The following is a 20,523-nucleotide window of genomic DNA, read 5'->3' as shown; positions in this document are numbered from 1 at the left end:
TCAACCAAAAGCATTCAGACCTTTAGACTCCCTGTCCAGAGGGGCGTCCGGCATGGCGCTGAGGTCAGGGGGGCTGTAGCAGCCTGAACCCCAAAGCTATATGGAGTAGGCTGACTGGAAAGGCAGAGCGTGTCTCCAGGGGCAGGATGATATCTATGACCTATAGACCGGGATACGGAGGCCCATGAAATGGGCTTATCACAAGTGCCCAAGAGAATATCAAAGATGGTTTCACTGAAGGGAAGTGCAGGCTCAGTTCTCAGCTGGCCCTGCTGAAGCACCCCAAGTAGGGGATCAGTGGCCACTACCACAGAATGAAGGTGCAGCCCCAGAACTACATCAACTCTCTGAAAAAGCTGAGCAAAAGCCAAGCTAGCCTCCGAAGCGAGGATGGGAAAGAATAAAGGCCACTAGTGTCGCCAAGGTCAGAAACCCAATGAAACTCCAGAGGAGGCCAAGTCAGGTGATCACCCACTTCACCAAAATACCTGTGTGTCAAGCACTAATTAATCTGGACGCAAAAACACTTGCTACTAAAATTCAACCCCTCATGCCCAGCCTAATATTACCTAACCAATCCGGATTTGTGCCCGAGCGCTCCACGTCTCACAATCTAAGAACTATTTTTGCTATGTTTCACATAATAAACCCTGAACTTCCAGCGGCGGCAGTTATGTTGATGTCGCTAAAGCATTTGACTCCTTTGAGTGGTGTTACATGCTCCATATTTTACAAAAGATAGCATTTCCGGGGGTCTTGCTGAAGTGGATGCAGATTTTATATACAGATAACTCGGCGCGGGGCGAATTGGGGGCCTCACGTCGGAACCATTTTGTATCGAACTTGGCACCAGACAGGGATGCCCCGTCGCCTCTCTTATTTGCACTCATGCTGGAGCCATTAGCATGCATATCCGTCAAAGGCACAGGAACTCAGCACTTAACTTCAATCACCACCTGGTCGGCATCTCTCTGTACACGGACGACATGGTTCTTTTCATCCGCAACCCACAGCAATCTCTATCCCCCGTCGTTCGTGAATACATCAGATTTGGCTTTTTTTCCCGGCCTTACGATTAATTGGGACAAATCGGTCATGATCGCTTTGACGATATGTACTGCTCCCCCCGATGGAATACCCACTTATATGGTCCACTGACCGGTAAAATATCTCGGGATATGGGGACACCGAGATCCGGAGATTGTGATCAGAGAGAATTACAGCCAAGCGTATACCAAACTCGTAACTCAGGTGGATATGTGGTTGCGTCTTCCGCTGTCTCTGGCTCACCGCATCGCAGTCATTAAAATGGTTATTTTACCGTGATTTCTGTATCTTTTCAGCAACATTCCTATCAAACTCACTAAGCACTTCTTTACGACAGTTAAAACCCAATTATTGAGACTTGTATGGGGAGATAAGCAGGCTACAGTCAGTTGGAGTATGTTAACGCTCCCTTATGCACGGGTGGGCTTTGGCGCGCCAGACTTGTACATATATTATCTCTGCGCACAAGCACACTACGCATATTATTGGTTTAGATCCCATGATTTTATTCCACACCTTGCAGTAGAGGATGGCGACGCACACCCATCACCCCTTCCGAGTGTGATTTCACATACTCGCAGATGTACCCCCAAAGCGGAAAGCAATACTATTGACACCACAGTTGCAGCCTGGCAGGCTATTGGCAAACATTCAGACAAACGTCCTCTGTACGCCGCGCATTGCCTTTGTCTTGTCATGAGGCTCTATCTGTCACTCAAGAAGCTGGTCCCATGCGATCCCTCAAAGAAGTCGGTATAACACATATGCAAGATATATACCATGAAGGTCGCTTTCTAACAGATGGGGATCTTACATACATTAACAATCCAACTCCACTTTTCCACTTTACGCTTCACCGTTTAAATCGGGCTCTTAAAGACCACTACAAGACTTTCCCCGCTGAACACGCTCCCTCCCTCAACTCTCTGCAATTATTCCTAGTGGCTCCAACTAGACGGAAGCTGGTAACTAAATTATATAGAACAGTACAGTAAGAAACAATTAAAAGGATGGATAAAAGCTTTGCACGCTGGAACACTATACTGGATTCCCCACTAACATTACCAGAATGGGAGCATATATGCACACTCACGGGCAGCCTTCGAGCTAACGGCAATTTGCGTATTATTCACTTCAAATGTATCCACCAAATATATCACACCCCCCTCAAACTATGCAAAATGGGTCTCCGCCACTCTAGTAACTGCAAACGTTGCGGCCAGACGGAGGCCGACTTTTGTCACCTAGCATGGCAATGTAGATCTGTACTCCAATACTGGGAAGAAGTGCTAAGACGCATACACATTATGACAGGAACCCCATTACAATGCACACCTCTTGTCTGTCTACTTGGTTATATATTACAGCTAAAGAGTACCTAGGGGAAATTTGTTAGAATTGCCCGGTTATTGGCCAAAAGGCGGATATAGTGTACGTGGTAGAGCAAACTCGCTCTGCAAATTGAAAGATGGGTCAAAGACCTGGTGTACTGTGGAGCAAATCTTGAATTATATGCTGAATAATTGCCTACAACATCAAGGCCCAAAGATATCTGGGAACCGCTGAGGTAGTATCTGTCCCTCCAGGCTCAAGGAGATAACACACGATCTTGTTGAGCATATGTAGTATTGTGTACGTATACTGTTGAGCATGCACATGACCCATGTCGTAAGAACATGTGTTCACAACTGATAAGAAGTCCATTCACAGAAAGTTGTGTTTAATTTGTTATTTACTATCTTTTAATTGTACTGCCTTGCATGGCAGCAATGTCACTTGTTTATCATGAAAACCCAATAAAGAGATTTAAAAAAAAAAAAAACTGTGTGCCAAGGAGAAAATAGGAGGGGGCTCCTCTGAAAGCAGAGAAAGGTAGCCCGAAGAGGACTGTTCCAGCGACGCTGTTCCGGAGGTCAATAGGCGACACTTGGGCATCAGGGAGAAGAGACAAAGTAGGTAGGAATCGCAAAGGCAGTACATTGGAGCCAAGAAGGAATCGATCATGGATTCGGAGGGCCTCGCTGACACCGAAGGAAGTCCTGCCAGTTTGGAGTCAGTCAAGGCCTCACCGACCTCCTTGGGGCTAAGAAGCACAGCAGAGGGAGGCTGAGAACCAAAAGTGGCATGAAGGGAGAGATAGTATTCTGTCATCTGAGCCATAGTCACCTGGGAGCCAAGAAAACCCGGATGGCGTGGGACAGACACTCGTTCAGACTCCAAAATCAGAGGAATAGGAGGCAAGTCGGGGACACCGAATCTAAGTGGTAAAGTTGGGGAATGCAGTGGTGCAGACTGCCTACAGGTGACTTACCAGGCAACCGCAAGGACGAAGGACTTAGGGGGCTGGCCCTCGCGCAGTCCTTGGAGGAAGAAATTGACTTCATCCAGCGAGGGGCAGTTGACCCCTGCACCGCTAACAGTGTCATGTATCGCTCCTGCAAGACCGACAACAGAAGCTGAAGACACGAGCCGCACCGTTCGGAGTCCAGATGCTCACCTAGATACCACATGCAAATAGGATGAGGGTGCAGGGTCGACATCACAGTCCACAGGACCTCGAAGAGAAATTTAAAAAAGCACACTTTTACGTTGTGGTAGGCCATAAATGGCCAGAGGTACCACTCTCCAGATCCGCATGGGAGCGCAAAAGGGAACAAACTGATGTCGGCGCAGCAGGGGAGGCTTACAAGGACTCTGATGACATCACATTCAGTGGCTCGATGCCCTCAACCAACGCACAGAGGTACTGCTGTTGAAACATTTACGGATCCAGTCTGGCGCCTAGGGATAATTCAAAGGTAAGGTATCTGCAGCTAGAGGTCTCTATTAGATACATAAAACCTACTGACTACTAGTGTGTTGGCTGACTGGTGAGAGCCCACGTTCTCTGAGGGCAGAAACAGTGTCAGAGGTGTTGTCACCTCCTCCAAGCAGGATGGCTAAGTGATCAGCATATCAAGGCAGAAGACTTCAAAGACCTCTGACACGCGACCCAAGGCTTTACCAGAAAAGGGAAATGCCACCCTCTGCCCGACCCATTTGGCACCAGGACAGGTGAGCAAATTAGTTCGTCAAGAGGCATGTTCCTCTCGCAGGCTAGTCCCCACCCCTAAGGTGAACTTCCTGACGTGCACACAAACTTTCAATTCCACCATCTTAGTTTTGGCACAATTTGGCTCCCTGGGTCAGGTGTATGCGCCCACTTCCCACAGGAAGTGATGCAATAGAAGGTGTAGAAACCCTAAAGGTAAGTTGTCCATTAGCTACTACCGGTCACTCCCATTAACGCCCCTAAATTGAGTACTTAGGTGGTACCCCTGACAAAAGGAACTCAGATTCGATTGATCAAGAAGAGAGGATAAAGAAGTGCTGTGAGAAAAGTGAGAAGTGAAGCTTCTGTGGTCGTTTGGTGCCAAACCCTGCCTGCTCCATCGCCCTCTCAGCTAGCACCACTCAACCATTGTTTTTCTTCTATAATGCAGTTTTACTCTCAAATCTTTTTCCAAAATGTAACGGACTAAAGATAGTACGTTAGGTGCCAGTAACAAAGATAATAGAGTTGCATAAGGTTTATTTTTGTATTGCTCTCAGATTAAAATGTTTTGGTTACAGGTTTGGAAAAAAATATTTACATGCTCAGTTAAGTTTCCTTTTACAAAAATATACAACTTCCTTGGTGGATCTTGCAATGCATGGTATAATTATTGTTTAATTGGGAAGTTTGTGGATCTTGCAATGCATGGTATAATTATTGTTTAATTGGGAAGTTTGTGGATCTTCTACCTCCGCTTGCTTTCTAAGCTGTAACATCTAATAGGAAAAACATTAACAACCTCACTTTTGCAAACTTGTGTTAAATGAATTGCCCAATCATAGATTGGACAGATAAAATCTATCATCAATACACATTATCATTAAAAAGGACACTGCTGGATACCCTTGATTTCCTACTTAGCCAAATATGTAGGAAAGGTGTCTACAGTAGCTGAAACCTTTTACCTGCCCTGAGCGATTGCATTCCTAAAGGATATATTGGTCATTGCGATAACATGGCATAAGTATGTTTATACTTTAACAAATTTGTATTACTTGTAATTTTAAAATGGTCTAATTTTGGCTGTTTCAGTATTCATTTCTTTATACAGGCTCTTTACAAACTCTCTAGTAAAACTCTCCTTAAGCTTTTAGATAATTTATTTTCCTTTTATTCCAGTCTTCTTTTTCTTCCTACTCTATCTTGGTTCTTTCACAATCTAGAACAAGCATTGGCATACCCAATAGGTCTCGCCTTTGGGACCTTATAAGTATTTAGTTATGCAGCACAATATCCTTGGTTCAACTACATCAACTGTTGCATGGCTAAACACTTATAAGGTCCCAAAGGCGAGACCTATTGGCTATGCCAATGCAGGTTTCACAAGGGGGCTGAAAAGTGATTCTCTTTCTGCTCTGTGTCTCAAATATATACGTCTATCTTTGACAATGCACTAGCCTGCAATGCCCCTCCACACACACACACACACACACACACACACACACACACACACACACTTCCACTCTGAGTGACACTGAGGGAGCTAGTTAGGGGTTCACGAAGAATTGGTTCACTTTAGGTGTCCCGAGGGCTTTTTGCCGAGTTTTGAAATAGGAGCTGCACATCACTTTTTGATTACTCCAGCTCACGCTCGTGTTACCAGAGCGTGGTCAGGGCACCCATTTCATGCAGAGAACTGGTTTACAATGACAAAAGCCCCTCTTACGTACGACTAGGGATAGGAAACAACACGGCCTGCCCCTGGCACTAGACAGACAAGAAAGGACGAGCAAAAGCAGTCACAATAGCGAGCTGAGCGATTGCATCAGCTCGTTTACGGGCTTTTTTCCAACAACGCACGCGTTGGGATGAGGGCTCTGTCCCACGCATGCGCTGCTGAACACAGCCGGCACCCTATAGAGCAATCCGGCGCATGCGCCGAGACAAAGACACTCGGGTCTCGTTACCGCGCATGCGTGCCAGGAGCTAACACGCTCGGCAGCAGTCCGGGCCTCCGTCCGCGCTACCTCGACACAAAGGTCGCCTGAGAGCACGCCGGAACACCCATATATGGGCATGCCTCGCCATCCGGTCCCAGCGACCCTTAAGAGCTAATAGATATCAATTAACAACGCAAGGCGAGTATATAAACCGCACGCATAGCACACCACCGGCATTCCCAGCGGAGCCGCGTGAGGGGGCACATGGATATTTTCTCCCATTGAGATCGTGAGTATGTAAGTAATGCTCACTCCGTGCATTACTTTTAGGTAGCAGACTGGAAGGCCAATCCCCAACGTTAGAAGGCTCATGAGGCTCTCAACACTGATGAGACAAGTATGCTTTCTAATCAACCTTTGATTATCCCACTCATAGAACACTAGTTCCAGAGTCACTAATGGACAAAAATAGAGCGTGTGTTTTTTGTTAAATGTGTGTCTGTCTTGTCTTCGTCCTTTTTATTACAGGGTTCACCATCACTCATAGAATGACAACAATTGTCTAGTGAGCACAACCCACACTATACTTTTTTCTCAGGTGACTACACCACGAAAGATATGAGGCACAGAAGGCAATATTTTTGTTCTTTACTCTTTTTTCCTCAGGTTATGCAAATAGCAGATTCTTTGGATTTTTTGCTGTAGGTACATTGTAGCCTGCATTTCATTTTCACTTTTCTGTAAATATCAACCACATTTTTACATAGTGAAACGTGAGTAAGGTGGGGATTTGTGCACCCCCGTCCTGAAGAAGGAGTTGATCTCCGAAACATGTCCACACACACAAGAGGTGATGTCCATAACGTTACATAGACACCTCGCATTTCACTTTTTTAACAGTACCAGCCCGGGGGCCTATTAAAGATTTTTTAGTCCACCCCACGAGCAAGGCACTTTTTAACTTTATCACTCACTTATAACCCCACCACTCACTCACATCAAACCCTCACACATACCACGCATAGTCATTGAAATAAGTGCTCCCGCGTGGTCGTAGCACGCCGCATCCCGTAGAGGGGTGCGAAGACCCCAATGATGAAGCATGACACCAAGGGTCCTTTTGGTGTGTGAGGGGTATTTTAAAAACACTAAGTGCTCCCCACCATTGTAGGGAACACTTTTATAACTATTGGTGGATTGTTGTTGTTTATACATACTTAAACAGGGAGAACGAATCCACTCGTTTAGACTCTCTCTCCCCTTTTTGTTATTTCCATATTAGCAAAGTAGCACAGCTGGACAAATAACATTCGACCACCCAGTTTAAGAAAATGGTCAAGTCCTTTGGCATACTGATCGATAAAGATAATTATCTAGTTGAAACTAATTTTGATTTCTCATTAACCATTAAGAAAACTTAATAAACCATACATCTACATATGCCTGCCAACCACACATGGGTGTCATGATAATGACAGTGCGAAAATGCCATCCTAAAAGGTAAGAGTTGTAGGTACAGATTTTACACACAACAAACGAAAAATAAATGCACTTATATACCTAAAAACTTTATTATTGTTTCAATATCTCCAACGGTGCTACTACTTTTTACTAGTTTAATCTTGCCTTCACCCCTCCCAACACACACACACACACACACACATACACCCACACACACTGCTCACCATTTGGGCTTTTAAACATTCATCTGCCCCCTTCTCCCTTCCACCCCATCTTTACTTAAAAAGTCATGGTTTGTCATTGGAAAGGTAGATATTTGCTGGTTCATGAGTACCGTGCTGACTGCTGAGGGTAATATTTATTGAGAAATGACTAGTGTGGGTATCCGAGGGGCCGTTGGTGGAGATACAAGGGCAGATTTATTGGTTATGGCTGTGAGCGTGACATGGAGTGACTCTGAAGCACAAGTTACTACTTGTGTAACGATATATCTGTAAGAGACATTAGTTAGTATTAGATTCCTTACCTTAGAATATCCCCAGGCGTCAGACTGGATCCGGAAACTTTTGCGTAGCAGTACCCTTGCACGTCGGTAGGCGTCGTCTGCGGCTCCGCGTCCGTCGTCGGCGTCGTGATGACGTCGTCGGAGTACTTAGACGCCGCCTCCGCATGCTGATGTCAGTTCTTAGACACAGCTTTTCCGTGCCAGAAACGCAGAGCCATGTTAAAACCAACACTGGTGCCATTGAAACTAGGGCCCTGAAAGGGGGTAACCCTAACCCTAGATATCGGTTTGCAGAACGGGGAGGATGGGTGGGTCGGTAAGGAATCTAATACTTACTAACGTCTCTTACAGATATATCGTTACACAAGTAGTAACTTGTGTATCTGAAAGAGACACGTTAGTATTAGATTCCTTACCTTAGAATAGATACCCCAGCAATACCAACCCCGGTGGTGGGTCTGTGAACCAATAATCACACCAGAAAGTCCTGGAGGACGGAACGGCCAAAGAAGCCATCCCTCCGGACTTGGCTGTCCAGGCAGTAGTGTCTTGCAAACGTGTGCAGCGATGCCCACGTAGCTGCCTGACAGATGTCTTGTAAGGGCACTCCCCGGCCCAGGGCAGTTGTAGTTGCCGTGGCTCGGGTGGAGTGAGCCCGCAATCCAACAGGAGGCTCCTTTCTAGCCAAGGAGTAGCATGCCTGGATACACAAGATGATCCACCGGGAGATGGTCCTCTTGTGCACCGCTTTCCCCTTCTTAGCGCCCACGTAACCAACAAAGAGTTGGTCATCCACCCGGAACTGGCGTGTGCGATCCAAGTAAAATGAGAGCGCACGTTTTGGGTCCAGACGGTGGAGCCGCTCTTCCTCTTTAGAGGGATGCGGTGGCGGGAAGAAGGTTGGCAAGGTGATAGGCTGCCCGATGTGGAAGGTCGTGACAACCTTGGGCAGGAAAGATGGTTTAGTACGCAACACCACTTTGTCCGGATGGACAGAAAGGAAAGGTGGAGTACAAGAAAGGGCCTGGAGCTCACTCACTCTCCTGGCAGAGGTGATGGCAACCAGGAAAGCAGTCTTCAGAGTAAGAAGGCGAAGAGGACAGTTGTGAAGTGGCTCAAAGGGAGCGCACATCAAAAACGTAAGAACCAGGTTCAAGTCCCACTGAGGCATCACAAACGGAATGAATGAATGAATGAATGAAAATAATTTGTAACGCGCAAAAACAATAACCCGAAGGTATCAAGGCGCCTAACAATAAACAGGAGGGAATGTGTGTGTGATGCCTTTTAGAAATGTATTTACAATAGGGGACTTGAACAAAGAAGGTTGATCAGGCAGCCTCAGAAAGGCTGATAGGGCAGAAAGGTAGCCCTTAATAGTGCCCAGAGCAGAGCCCTGCTGGGCAAGTGAAAGAAGGAAGAGAAGAACCTCAGAAAGAGGGGCAGCAAGAGGATCCACAGCCTTTGCTGTGCACCATGCCACAAATCTGTTCCACCTGCAGGCGTATACCGACTTTGTGAAGGGACGCCTGGCTGCCAGAATGACGTTACAGACTTCAGGAGGCAAGTCAAATGGCCTCAACTGTCGCCGTTAAATCTCCAAGCATGGAGGTGGAGACTGGACAGGTTCAGGTGGAGGACCGTCCCCTGCTGCTGTGACAGAAGGTCCTCCTGAAGAGTCAGACGAACCGGGGGATCGACGGACATACTGAGTACCTCTGGATACCAGTACCTTCGAGCCCAGTCCGGAGCCACAAGGATGACTTGGGCCCGGTCGCGCTTGATCTTCTTCAGCACTCTGGGCAGAAGTGGTATAGGCGGAAAGGCGCACAGTAGACCGCAGCTCCACTCGCGACGAAAAGCGTCTCCGAGCGAGCGCCGCCTTGGAAATTCCAACGCGCAGAACTGATGACATTGCGCGTTCTCTTCGGTGGCGAATAGATCTAACCAAGGCTCTCCCCATTGCTGAAAGAGGCCTTGCGCCACGTCCGAGTTCAGACGCCATTCGTGATCCATCATGCACCGACGGCTGAGCTCGTCCGCCCTGGCGTTCAGAGAACCTGCCAGGTGTTGAGCCACCAGGGTCACGCCCTGGCGTTCCAGCCACTGCCAGAGGGGCAGAGCCTACTAGGAAAGGGTCCACGACCCCACCCCGCCCTGTTTGTTGCAGTACCACATGGCGGTGGAGTTGTCCGTGAACACCTGCACTAAACTCCCGCGGACAGAGGGGAGGAATGCTTTCAGTGCTAGACGAATCGCCCGGTTGATGTGGAGCCGGGCCTCCGCCGGAGACCAGAGACCTCTGATCTCCACCTCTCCCATGTGGCCTCCCCAGCCCTGGAGGGACGCATCAGTCACAACTACGTGCTCCGGTTGGGGAAGGGAGAGGGATCTGCCGCTGACCCAATTGCGGTCCGTGAGCCACCACTGCAGCTGTCTCGCAGTGCCCTCCGAGATCAGGACGTGGTCGGATAGGTTGCCCTGATGCTGGGCCCACTGAAACTTCAGGTCCCACTGCAGAGCCCGCATCCGCCACCTGGCGTGATGCACCAGCAGGATGCAGGAGGCCATCAGCCCCAGAAGCCGCAGCGTCAACCTGACCGAGACCCGGGATAACGGCTGAAAGATGGGAATCAGAGCCTGAATATCCCGGACCCGCTGTTCGGGTGGATAAACCCGAAACCGCGCCGAGTCGAGAACCGCTCCGATGAAAAGGAGCCTCTGAGAGGGGCACAGGTGTGACTTCAGCACATTGATGGAGAACCCCAGCCGGTGCAGGAGATCTGCCGTAGTCTGGAGGTGGCTGACGATTGTCTGGGGCGAGCCCGCCTTCAACAACCAGTCGTCGAGGTAGGGGGAAGACTGAAACCCCTAACCTGCGCAGATGAGCTGCGACCACCGCCATCACCTTCGTGAACACCCGTGGGGCGCTGGTAAGGCCGAAGGGGAGCACGGTATACTGAAAGTGCTCGTGGCCAACCGTGAACCGCAGGTAGCGCCGGTGGGCCGGCAGGACGGGGATGTGGTAATAAGCGTCCTGCAAGTCCAACGCTACCATCCAGTCACCTGGGTAAAGGGCAGCTAGGACCTGAGCCAGTGTCAGCATCTTGAACTTTTCCTTCCGGAGGAAGCCGTTGACGTTCCTTAGGTCCAAGATAGGGCGTAGGCCCCCTTTGCCCTTCTTGGGTACCAGAGAGTAGTGGGAGTAACAACCACATCCTACTTCTGGCCCCGGAACGCGCTCGATGGCCCCCTTGGCCAAGAGGGCCGTAACTTCCTCCTGCAGAAGTCGCAAATGATCCCCCGATACACGGTGGTTCTGCGGTGGCATGGCTGGAGGAGTCGCCTCGAAGGGGAGGGAGTAGCCCCTTCGGACGATCTGCAGCACCCACCTGTCCGAAGTGACAGTGCGCCAGTGGAGGAGGTGATGGCGAACCCTGCCCCCCACTGGCGACACATGGGCCTGAAAGCACGGACTAGGAGGGTTTTGAGGCGGATGCCGCGGGGGAAGGTGTGGACTGACCTCGCCGTTGACCCTGACCGCCACCACGGCGGTTTCCACGGCCGCCACCGCGTTGGGTATTACCTTGCGGCGCGTGGCTGGCAGCACGTGTGGGAACACCCCTTCCGTGGCCACGAAAGGAGTGAAAGGCAGCCGATTGCTGGCGCGGGGCCGCGAGGCCCAAGGACATGGCCGTAGCCCTGGAGTCTTTACCGCGCTCAAGCGTATGGTCTGCCTTGTCGCCAAAAAGGCGACGGCCATCAAACGGCATGTCCATCAGTGTATTCTGGACATCAGCCGAGAAGTTGGCGGATCTCAACCAGGCGTGGCGACGCTCTGCCCAGTGAATCGGTGGTATCTAGTCCACACCAAATTTAATAACGTGCCGCATCTCGGCCCTCCACAAGGGCTTGGCCGAGTTTAGCCCGTACCTCCAACGGGCATTCTGGCAGCACGTCCGCGACCGTGTCCCACAAGGAGTGGGTGTAGCGGCCCAAGAGGCATGCGGTGTTGGAAGACCGCAGTCCCAAATTGAGGGAGGAGAATACCTTCTTGCCGTATTGCTCATACCTCTTGGATTCCCTGTCAGGCGGAGCCGACGGGAATGCGGTCTGGGAATTTGAGGCCTGGATCACCAGACTCTCAGGGGTGGGGTGGGTGGACAGGAAACAAGGGTCGCCCGGGGCCGGGCGGTGGCGTCTGGCCACGTTCCTATCTACAGGCGAACCTGTAGCAGGCTTGGACCAAGTGCCCAAAAGAACGTCGGTTAAGGCCTCGTTAAACGTCAGCAGAGGCTCGGCTGAGCATGACTGCGGCTTAAGGACCTCAGTGAGGAGGTTAGTCCTCACGGCCGCGACGGGGAGCTCAAGGCCCAAGGCCTTGGCCGTCCTCATCAACACCACACTGTAGGTTGCCCCCTCCTCCCTAGCCACGGTAGGAGGGGAGACAAAGCCAGTGTCCGGCGAAGTGTCCAGACCACTGGCATCCCCAAGTTCACCTGTCCAGTCCTCCTGGGACTGACATTCACGTGTCAGAGGGTCCTCAGACCCCTCCCAATACTCCTCATCACCCATCTCCTGGTACTCAGGGTTAGTAAATGATGGGGCCGGTTCATGGAAAATGAATTCTCCGAACAGCCTCTGAAGCGGCGCCCAGAGGCGCCGGAACCGGGTCGAGGGAGGCATCGGGGACGGCGCCGCCCGAAGACGGCTCCGGGGGTGACACCTGAGGGACCGGCGCCGGGGAGGTCGTTAAGTCCACCGGCGACGACCCGGATCCGGATCCAGTGGGGGCCTGCGGCACCGGGCCCGAAGGCGGCGGCGGAGCTGAAGCACCCGACTGCGTCGGGCCGAAGCCCCTGACCCGCTAGGGCCCCCAGATGGGTCCGCTGGGCCCGAAGGCGCCGCGGAGCCCGCCTGGGGAGTGAGGGACCTCATGGCCATGAGGATCCGCTCGATCTTCTCCTGCGTCGCGCGCGGCCCAGGGACAGGAGGGTATGGGGCCAGAAGCGGCGCCTGCGACTCCGACGGAGCCGCGCGGGCGGTGTCACCTGAACCCCCGGCCGCGCCGCGCGAGTGTCGGGGGGAGGCGGAAGAGCGATGACTTCTCTTCGACTTCTTGTGCTTACCTGACGACTTCGACCCAGAGGAGTGATGTCGAATCCCGGAGATATGGCGGCTCCGCTCCCGGACCGGGACCTCTCTTGGCGCGGGGCCGACTGCTGGAGTTCGAGTCGCTTGCGGGACCGCTCCCGCCTAGCTTTCGAAGTCAGGGCCCGCAGTCGGAACAGGTCTTATCGTCGTGGTCGACGCCGAGACAGTGGAGACACCGACGGTGAGGGTCCGTGACCGACATCAGTCGGTCGCAATCCTCACAGTGCTTGAAACCCGGCACCGTTCGGAGTCGAAGACTCAAAAAAGAACGATCAAAAGAGATCAAAAAAGTTTAGTCAAAAAAGACTAAGGTACCACTTTTTCCGGATCTGCGCTGCTGGTGCGGAAAAAAGAAGGACTGACGTCAGCACGCGGAGGCGGCGTCTAAGTACTCCAACGACGTCATCACGGCGCCCACGACGCCGACGACGGACGCGGAGCCGCAGACGACACGCAAGGGTACTGCTACTTAAAAATTTCCGGATCCAGTCTGACGCCTGGGGATATTCTAAGGTATCAATCAATCAATCAATCATGCCATTTGTATAGCACACTACTCACCCGGGAGGGTCTCAAGGCGCTTGGGGGGAGGGGTATGCTACTGCTCGAACAGCCAGGTCTTGAGTTGTTTCCTGAAGGCGAGATGGTCCTGGGTCAGCCGAAGGTAAGGTATGGAATCTATCACTAACGTGTCTCTTTCAGATACACAGACTATCTTGATAATAAAACTCCTGCTAGAGCACTTTTGTCTCATGCAAAAGCAGCTAAACTTTGTTTTAATACCCTCTGTTATTTGAAGGAGACTAAGTAACCAGTTTATTCTAAAAGCAATTATTGCTCCATTACTGTAAATCTGAGGCTCTGCTTCACACTCACCTTTCTTTTGGGGTGGAGGTTTTCTTAAATCTTCTAATAGTGACAGAGACTTCCTGAAGCAAGTCACATCCCCTCAGATTCTCAGGTTTTCGAGTGTTGTTTGCTTCTGTTTTATTGCTAGATTTCTCCTTCAAATAAAAATATTAAACATCAGGATGGGGAAAAACAAACAGTAAATTATACCAGAAATGTAGGCATACTTGAGACGTCGGAAAGTGTAAGTGAACTCTGTAGGGTAAAAAAGATTTTACTTTTTGTTTTAAACAAATGAGCAGCTCTTTCATTACAGAATTCCGCAGTAACTCCCACAGCAATCAATATCTAAGCAGGCATTGAACTTCATAAAAAAACAGGTTAGATAAACATCCATACATAAAGCTGATGAGTTCAAAGATTTAAGAAAGGAAGAAAATAACTAAGTGGGAGAAATGGATAGATGCAATGAATAATAGATAACCATGATGGATCGTGCGCAGTCCAGTAAATGGACTAAACCTGCTGAAAATTTAAGCTATTGGTATTTTGAGAGTGTTTATTAATGTCCTGCCTTTTTGATTTTTTATTTCCAGTTTTATAAATTTTAAATGAATAGGCCTGGGCGGAGTTTCCGAAGTGTCAACAAACTCCGCCGCACTCCGTGGAGTTCCGCAAGCGTCAGAGTGAGGTAAGTAGCGCCACTCGCGCTGATTTTTAGTGCTGGGAGTTTGTCCCGCATTGTAAAATCAGTGTGAACAGCACCATGCAAGAGTGTGCGACTTCTTTCTGCAGTTCAAGTAGGTGTTCTCCTCAAGCAGCAGCTTCCTCAAAGAGCGTGGCAGGTTTATCTACAGGAGTGGCAACAACCTGCTGTGACCGCCAGTGTTGAGAAATCTCACTTGGTAGAGGTCTAGCTTTGGAATTTCCTTGCTTGTGCTCGCCAATTTACCTTTGGCAAGTCACTAGTGTGTAAAAACTCTGCTCTGTGCCACTACACCGTGTGAGGCATCTTAGATCTTTGAGCAGTTTCATATGGATGTGTAGTGGCAGGCCCTGGCCACGAAGAAGCCCCACTGCAGACAGAAGTGGGTCCGTGCGCCTTGACTCTGAGGTGCACACAGGAATGGCGTAGCTGCTTTGGCGAGGCATAAGCAAAGCAGCAAAGCAATCTTGTCCAGGACAGCGACCCGATGGGATTATAAGATCTGTGGAGCGAGAGGTACAGCGGCACCATTATGGAAAATACTTAGCTGAACTACTAGAACCAAGATTTACTGCTTGCATACGCCCATGAGGGCATGACTATGTGAACAAAAATGCGAGTGCGGAATGATATGCGCAGCTGTTTCTCCACCAAAAGGCCAAGCCAGTGATCAAGGGGAGAATTCCAGAAACGCGTATGGCAATGTTTCCACAGAATACCCTGGGAGGTCATAACTTGGTTTGCTGCTGCCTGCCAAATAAAGAGGCGAATTCTACGTCGTGTGTGGCGTCTTCAATCTTCATGCAGTTTCATATGGATGTGTAGTGGCCCACCCTGGCCACGAGCCGCCCCACTGCAGACAGAAGCTGGTCCGTGCGACTTGACTCTGAGGCGTAAACAAGATTGGCGTAGCCACTTTGGTAAGGCATAAGCAAAGCAGCAAACCTTGCCCAGTTTTAGCTATGTTTAAATGCCCCAATTTTTAAACATGGTGAGAGAATGTCTTTCAATGTTTTTACCTAAATACCAATGGGTTAAAAAGTTCTGGCAGCTTTTGATGTGGTTGACAACGTGCTGCGCAATCAGTACATATGGTAGGTTTTAGAATCAGTGTGATCATAGTTACCTACAGATATGTGTACAGTTATGTGTAGGTTAAACACGCGTAAATGTTTATGTGTACGCGTCCCTGCTGGTTATAGTTTTGACAATTTGAAAGCAGTACCACTTCTATGTCCATGATATGTGTGGGTTTTAAAGCACTCGTAATTTTGGTGACTCACGGAGTGAGAAAGGATGTGCTCAGGCGAAATGCGTCTAATTGATTTTTCTTGCTGAGTCTGGAGTGACCACACTCCATTAAAGCAGCCAATTCGAAAATCCTTGTGCGTGCTCCCTTTTTCGAGGGCGAAGTTGGGATTTTGTTTGAGAGATATATATATATATATATATATATATATATATATATATATATATAAAAATATATAAGTGTGTGCGTATATATATATATATATATATATATATATATATATATAATATATATATATATATATATATATATATATATATGTATTGGCAGCGGTGGTGCTGGGCAGGAAATAAACTAGAATTGGACCATCATATGGGTTTGCTTAGTCTACTCTACAAATCGTTTACCTGGTAAAGAGACAAATTTACTGTATATCTATATCTCTCTCTATAAATATATAGATATATAGATATACACACACACACATACCAAAAACTCGAATTCTGATTTCCAGTATCCTGCGTACTCAAGGACACCACCAGAGAAGAGACGAGAGCCGACCCAGAAAATGCAGGTGAGAATTATTTTATTTTGATTTTCAGCAGCCTGCCAGCATAACGTTTCGGCCTACCCAGAGGCCTTGGTCACACAACGCCATTGGAGGAGCAGGAAAAATTTAAAGTGCAAACAAAACTGCGACATGATTGGTTAACCCATACCCTTACCCGGTCACTCCACTCACCGCATGGCCCCGTGTGCCCTGGTCTCTGCTGCTGCCCTTCTTGCCGCTTCCTGTGCCTGGGCTTCCGCCCTCAGGCATGCCCCTCGCCGCTTCCTGTGCCTGCTTTTTGCCGCCGCAGATTTTTTCCCGCCGCTCCCTCCGTGTCACCTTTCCCGCCCTTGTCCCCCCGCTCATCACCGCCGCTCCTCTGTGGCCCAGCCCCCCTTCCTTCTCCTCGGTCCCCATTCGCCACCCCGCTCCCGTCTCCCAGCTGCTCCTCCCTCCCACTTCGCCATATATGGCGGGGACCGCGCGTACGTGCAGCGGGTGCGCCAAAGGCAAGCCCGTCTACGCCTGGACCGCTCCCAGCACCGCGACCCCTGGCCCCGACAATGCAAGCCCACGCGACGGTCCTGCAACGCCGCCACTCTCAACGCACTCAAACCCGGCCGGAACCCCGCCTGCTACCGAGCCACCCCAAAAGACACCCACGGACCCTTCACCTGCCAAGCCTGCAATTTCACCTGCCTCCGGACCTGCACCGCACCCAAAAGGCCAGGCACCAGCAAGAACCACCTCAAGTGCATCCTGCTCAACACCCGCTCCGTCCACAGACACGCCGTCGAACTCTGGAACCTGCTCGACACAACATCACCAGATGTCGCCTTCCTCACGGAAACCTGGATGAACGCCTCCAAAGCGCCCGCCATCGCCATAGCCATCCCGGACGGATACAAAATCACCCGGAGGGACCGCGTCAACCAGACTGGAGGAGGTATCGCCATCGTCCACAGAAGCACCATCCACATCACGACCAACTCCGATGACACCCTCACCGCCGCCGAGCACCTTCACTTCCAGATACACACCAACCCCAAGACCACCCTCAGAGGCACTCATCTACAGACCCCCGGGACCACGCACACAATTCAGCGAAGCCATCGCAGACTTCATCAGCCAGCACGCCCTCACCTCCTCAGACTACATCCTCCTAGGGGACCTCAACTCCCACCTGGAGAACAACAACGACAATAACACCACCACCCTGCTGGACAACGTCGCCAACCTCGGACTCAAGCAACTGGTGAACACCCCCACCCACTACGCCAGCCACACGCTTGACCCAGTCTTCTCCTCCAGCAAGCACATCTCCTTCCGCCACTCCACCGGACTCGATTGGACCGATCACAGCTGCGCCCACTTCATCTTCAGGAGAGCCACAACCCACCACCACCCGCAACTGGTTCCCCGCACGAGCTGGAGCAAGATCACCGCCGACCAGCTCACCACCTCCCTCAGCCAGTACCCTCCCGCCAACACTACGGACCCCAACGATGCAGCCCGCAACTTCACACAGTGGCTCACCAACTGCGCCGACGACCTCGCACCTCTGAAGAACCCACCTAGCAGACCCGGCAGCAAGAAAGCCTCGTGGTTCACCAACGAATTCAAGACCTCAAAGAAAAACTGCAGCACCCTCGAAAAAGCCTGGCGACATGACCAGACTATAGAAAACATGACAGCCCTCAAGAACGCCACCAGTTGATCCGCACCACCAAAAGAACAACATTCAAAGAACGACTGGACAAAAACACCCACAACAGCAAGGAACTCTTCAGCATCGTCAAAGAGCTCTCCAACCCCAGCGCCGTAAACTACGACATCACACCTTCGCAAGACCTCTGCGACTCACTCGCCTCGTTCTTCCACCGCAAGATCGCCGACATACACAACAGCTTCGGCGCACAGACCATGCACCCAACCACCGAACCAACGCCCCCCACCCCCACCCTCTGCAACTGGACCCCGGTCAGCACCGAAGACATCACCCGCACGATGAACACCATCCACTCCGGCTCTTCTACCGACCCCTGCCCCACCACGTCTTCAACAAAGCCGGCTCCATCATCGCACCCCAACTCCGGGACATCGACATCTCCTTCACCACCGCCACCTTCCCGGAGAGCTGGAAGCATGCCGAGCTCAGCGCCCTCCTGAAGAAACCGACAGCGGACCCCACCGACCTCAAGAAATACCGCCCCAACTCGCTCCTCCCTTTTCCTGCCAAAGTCATCGAGAAGACCGTCAACATACAGCTCGCCGCCTTCCTCGAGACTAACGGATCCCTCGACCCCTCACAGTCCGGTTTCCGAGCTAACCACAGCACCGAGACCGCCCTCATCGCAGCCACCGACGACATCAGATCCCTGCTCGACAACGGGGAAACAGCTGCCCTCATCCTCCTGGACCTCTCTGCAGCGTTCGACACAGTATGTCGAACTGATACAGCGCCTCAGCAACACCGGAATCCAAGAGAAGGCACTGGAGTGGATCATCTCGTTCCTCGCCGGAAGAACCCAAAGAGTCCGTCTCCCCCCGTTCCTATCCGCAGCCACTGAAGTCATCTGCGGCGTACCCCAAGGATCCTCGCTCAGCCCCACCCTCTTCAACGTCTACATGAGCCCCCTCGCAGCCATCGCACGCCAACACAACCTGAACATCATTTCCTATGCCGACGACACCCAGCTGATCCTCTCCCTCACCAACGACCCCGCCACTGCCATAGCGAGCCTACACGAAGGAATGAAAGACGTCGCCGAGTGGATGAAGAACAGCCGCCTGAAACTAAACTCAGACAAGACAGAAGTTCTCATCATGGGTTCATCCCCCTGCGCCTGGGACAACTCCTGGTGGCCCCCTGCCCTGGGCACCACCCCCAAGCCGACGGACCACGCACGAAACCTGGGTTTCATCCTGGACTCCTCCCTCTCGATGACCAAACAAGTCAACGCCGTCTCGTCATCCTGTTTCAACACCCTGCGCATGCTCCGAAAGATCTTCCGATGGATCCCCACCGAAACCAGGAAGACGGTCACCCAGGCCCTCGTCACCAGCCGACTGGTCTAAGGGAACACCCTCTACGCTGGAACCACAGCCAAACTGCAGAAAAGACTCCAGCGCATACAGAACGCCTCCGTACGACTCATCCTGGACATCCCCGCCACAACCACATCTCCGCCCACTTGAGAGACCTGCACTGGCTCCCCGTCAGCAAAAGAATCACGTTCAGACTCCTTACCCATGCACACAAGGCTCTCCACGACCTGGGCCCCAAGTACCTCAACAACCGCCTTACTTTCTACACGCCCACCCGCCAGCTGCGATCGACCAGCCTCGCCCTCGCCACCGTCCCACGCATCCGCAGAGCCACCGCCAGAGGAAGATCCTTCTCCTACCTGGCAGCCAAGACATGGAACTCCCTCCCCATCCACCTACAGCTGACTCAGGACCATCTCTCCTTCAGGAAGAAACTCAAGACCTGGCTTTTGAAGCAGTAACGGACCCCTCCCCTCCCAGTGCCTTGAGACCCTAGCGGGTGAGTAGCGCGCTTTATAAATCTGTTTGATTGATTGATTAACACAATGCCAAATGCATGGGAAATGAATACTTACAAATGTGAAACACCACCTAATTATAAGTATAAATTGCACAAATCTAAATACATCATTTGTAAAAAAGAGAGCAATTGAAGCAATCTTTAAAAACCATTAAATAACGTATAAAAATAGGTAATGAATAAATTCATTATAAAATACATTACTAATAAGTGCAAAATAAATGCAACTGTGCAAAAAATATACAGCAGCATGAATGCATAATATATATAAATAGTTTAAAAAAATGAAGAAACTGGCACTCAAAAAAAGAATACAATGGCTAATCAACAGTCTGGTTTAAACACTGATACGGGTAATTGCTTTAGATTCACCAACAATACAGAAAATGAGGGGTGTAACTGATTCTACTCATACAGAGTTGTGCTACTGTCCTACTTCCAAGAGGGAGAATATGCCACA

The 20,523-nt window shown here is 50.6% G+C and overlaps 1 protein-coding gene across 4 annotated transcripts in view; it reads right to left on the bottom strand.

Annotated features, from left to right (window-relative positions):
* The window catches only part of BIRC6 (baculoviral IAP repeat containing 6), a 2,208,279-nt gene that overhangs the window by 1,716,358 nt on the left and 471,398 nt on the right, over nucleotides 1-20,523 (bottom strand). For all 4 annotated transcript variants that reach the window (XM_078648748.1, XM_078648749.1, XM_078648751.1 and 1 more), the window contains exon 17: nucleotides 14,018-14,145. In XM_078648748.1, the coding sequence (XP_078504874.1) occupies nucleotides 14,018-14,145 (128 nt within the window). The remainder of the gene's footprint in view (nucleotides 1-14,017; nucleotides 14,146-20,523) is intronic.

The sequence above is a fragment of the Lissotriton helveticus genome, chromosome 6 (genome assembly GCF_964261635.1).
Source record: "Lissotriton helveticus chromosome 6, aLisHel1.1, whole genome shotgun sequence".
Lineage (NCBI taxonomy): Eukaryota > Metazoa > Chordata > Amphibia > Caudata > Salamandridae > Lissotriton > Lissotriton helveticus.
This window is presented reverse-complemented; position numbering and strand designations above follow the sequence as displayed.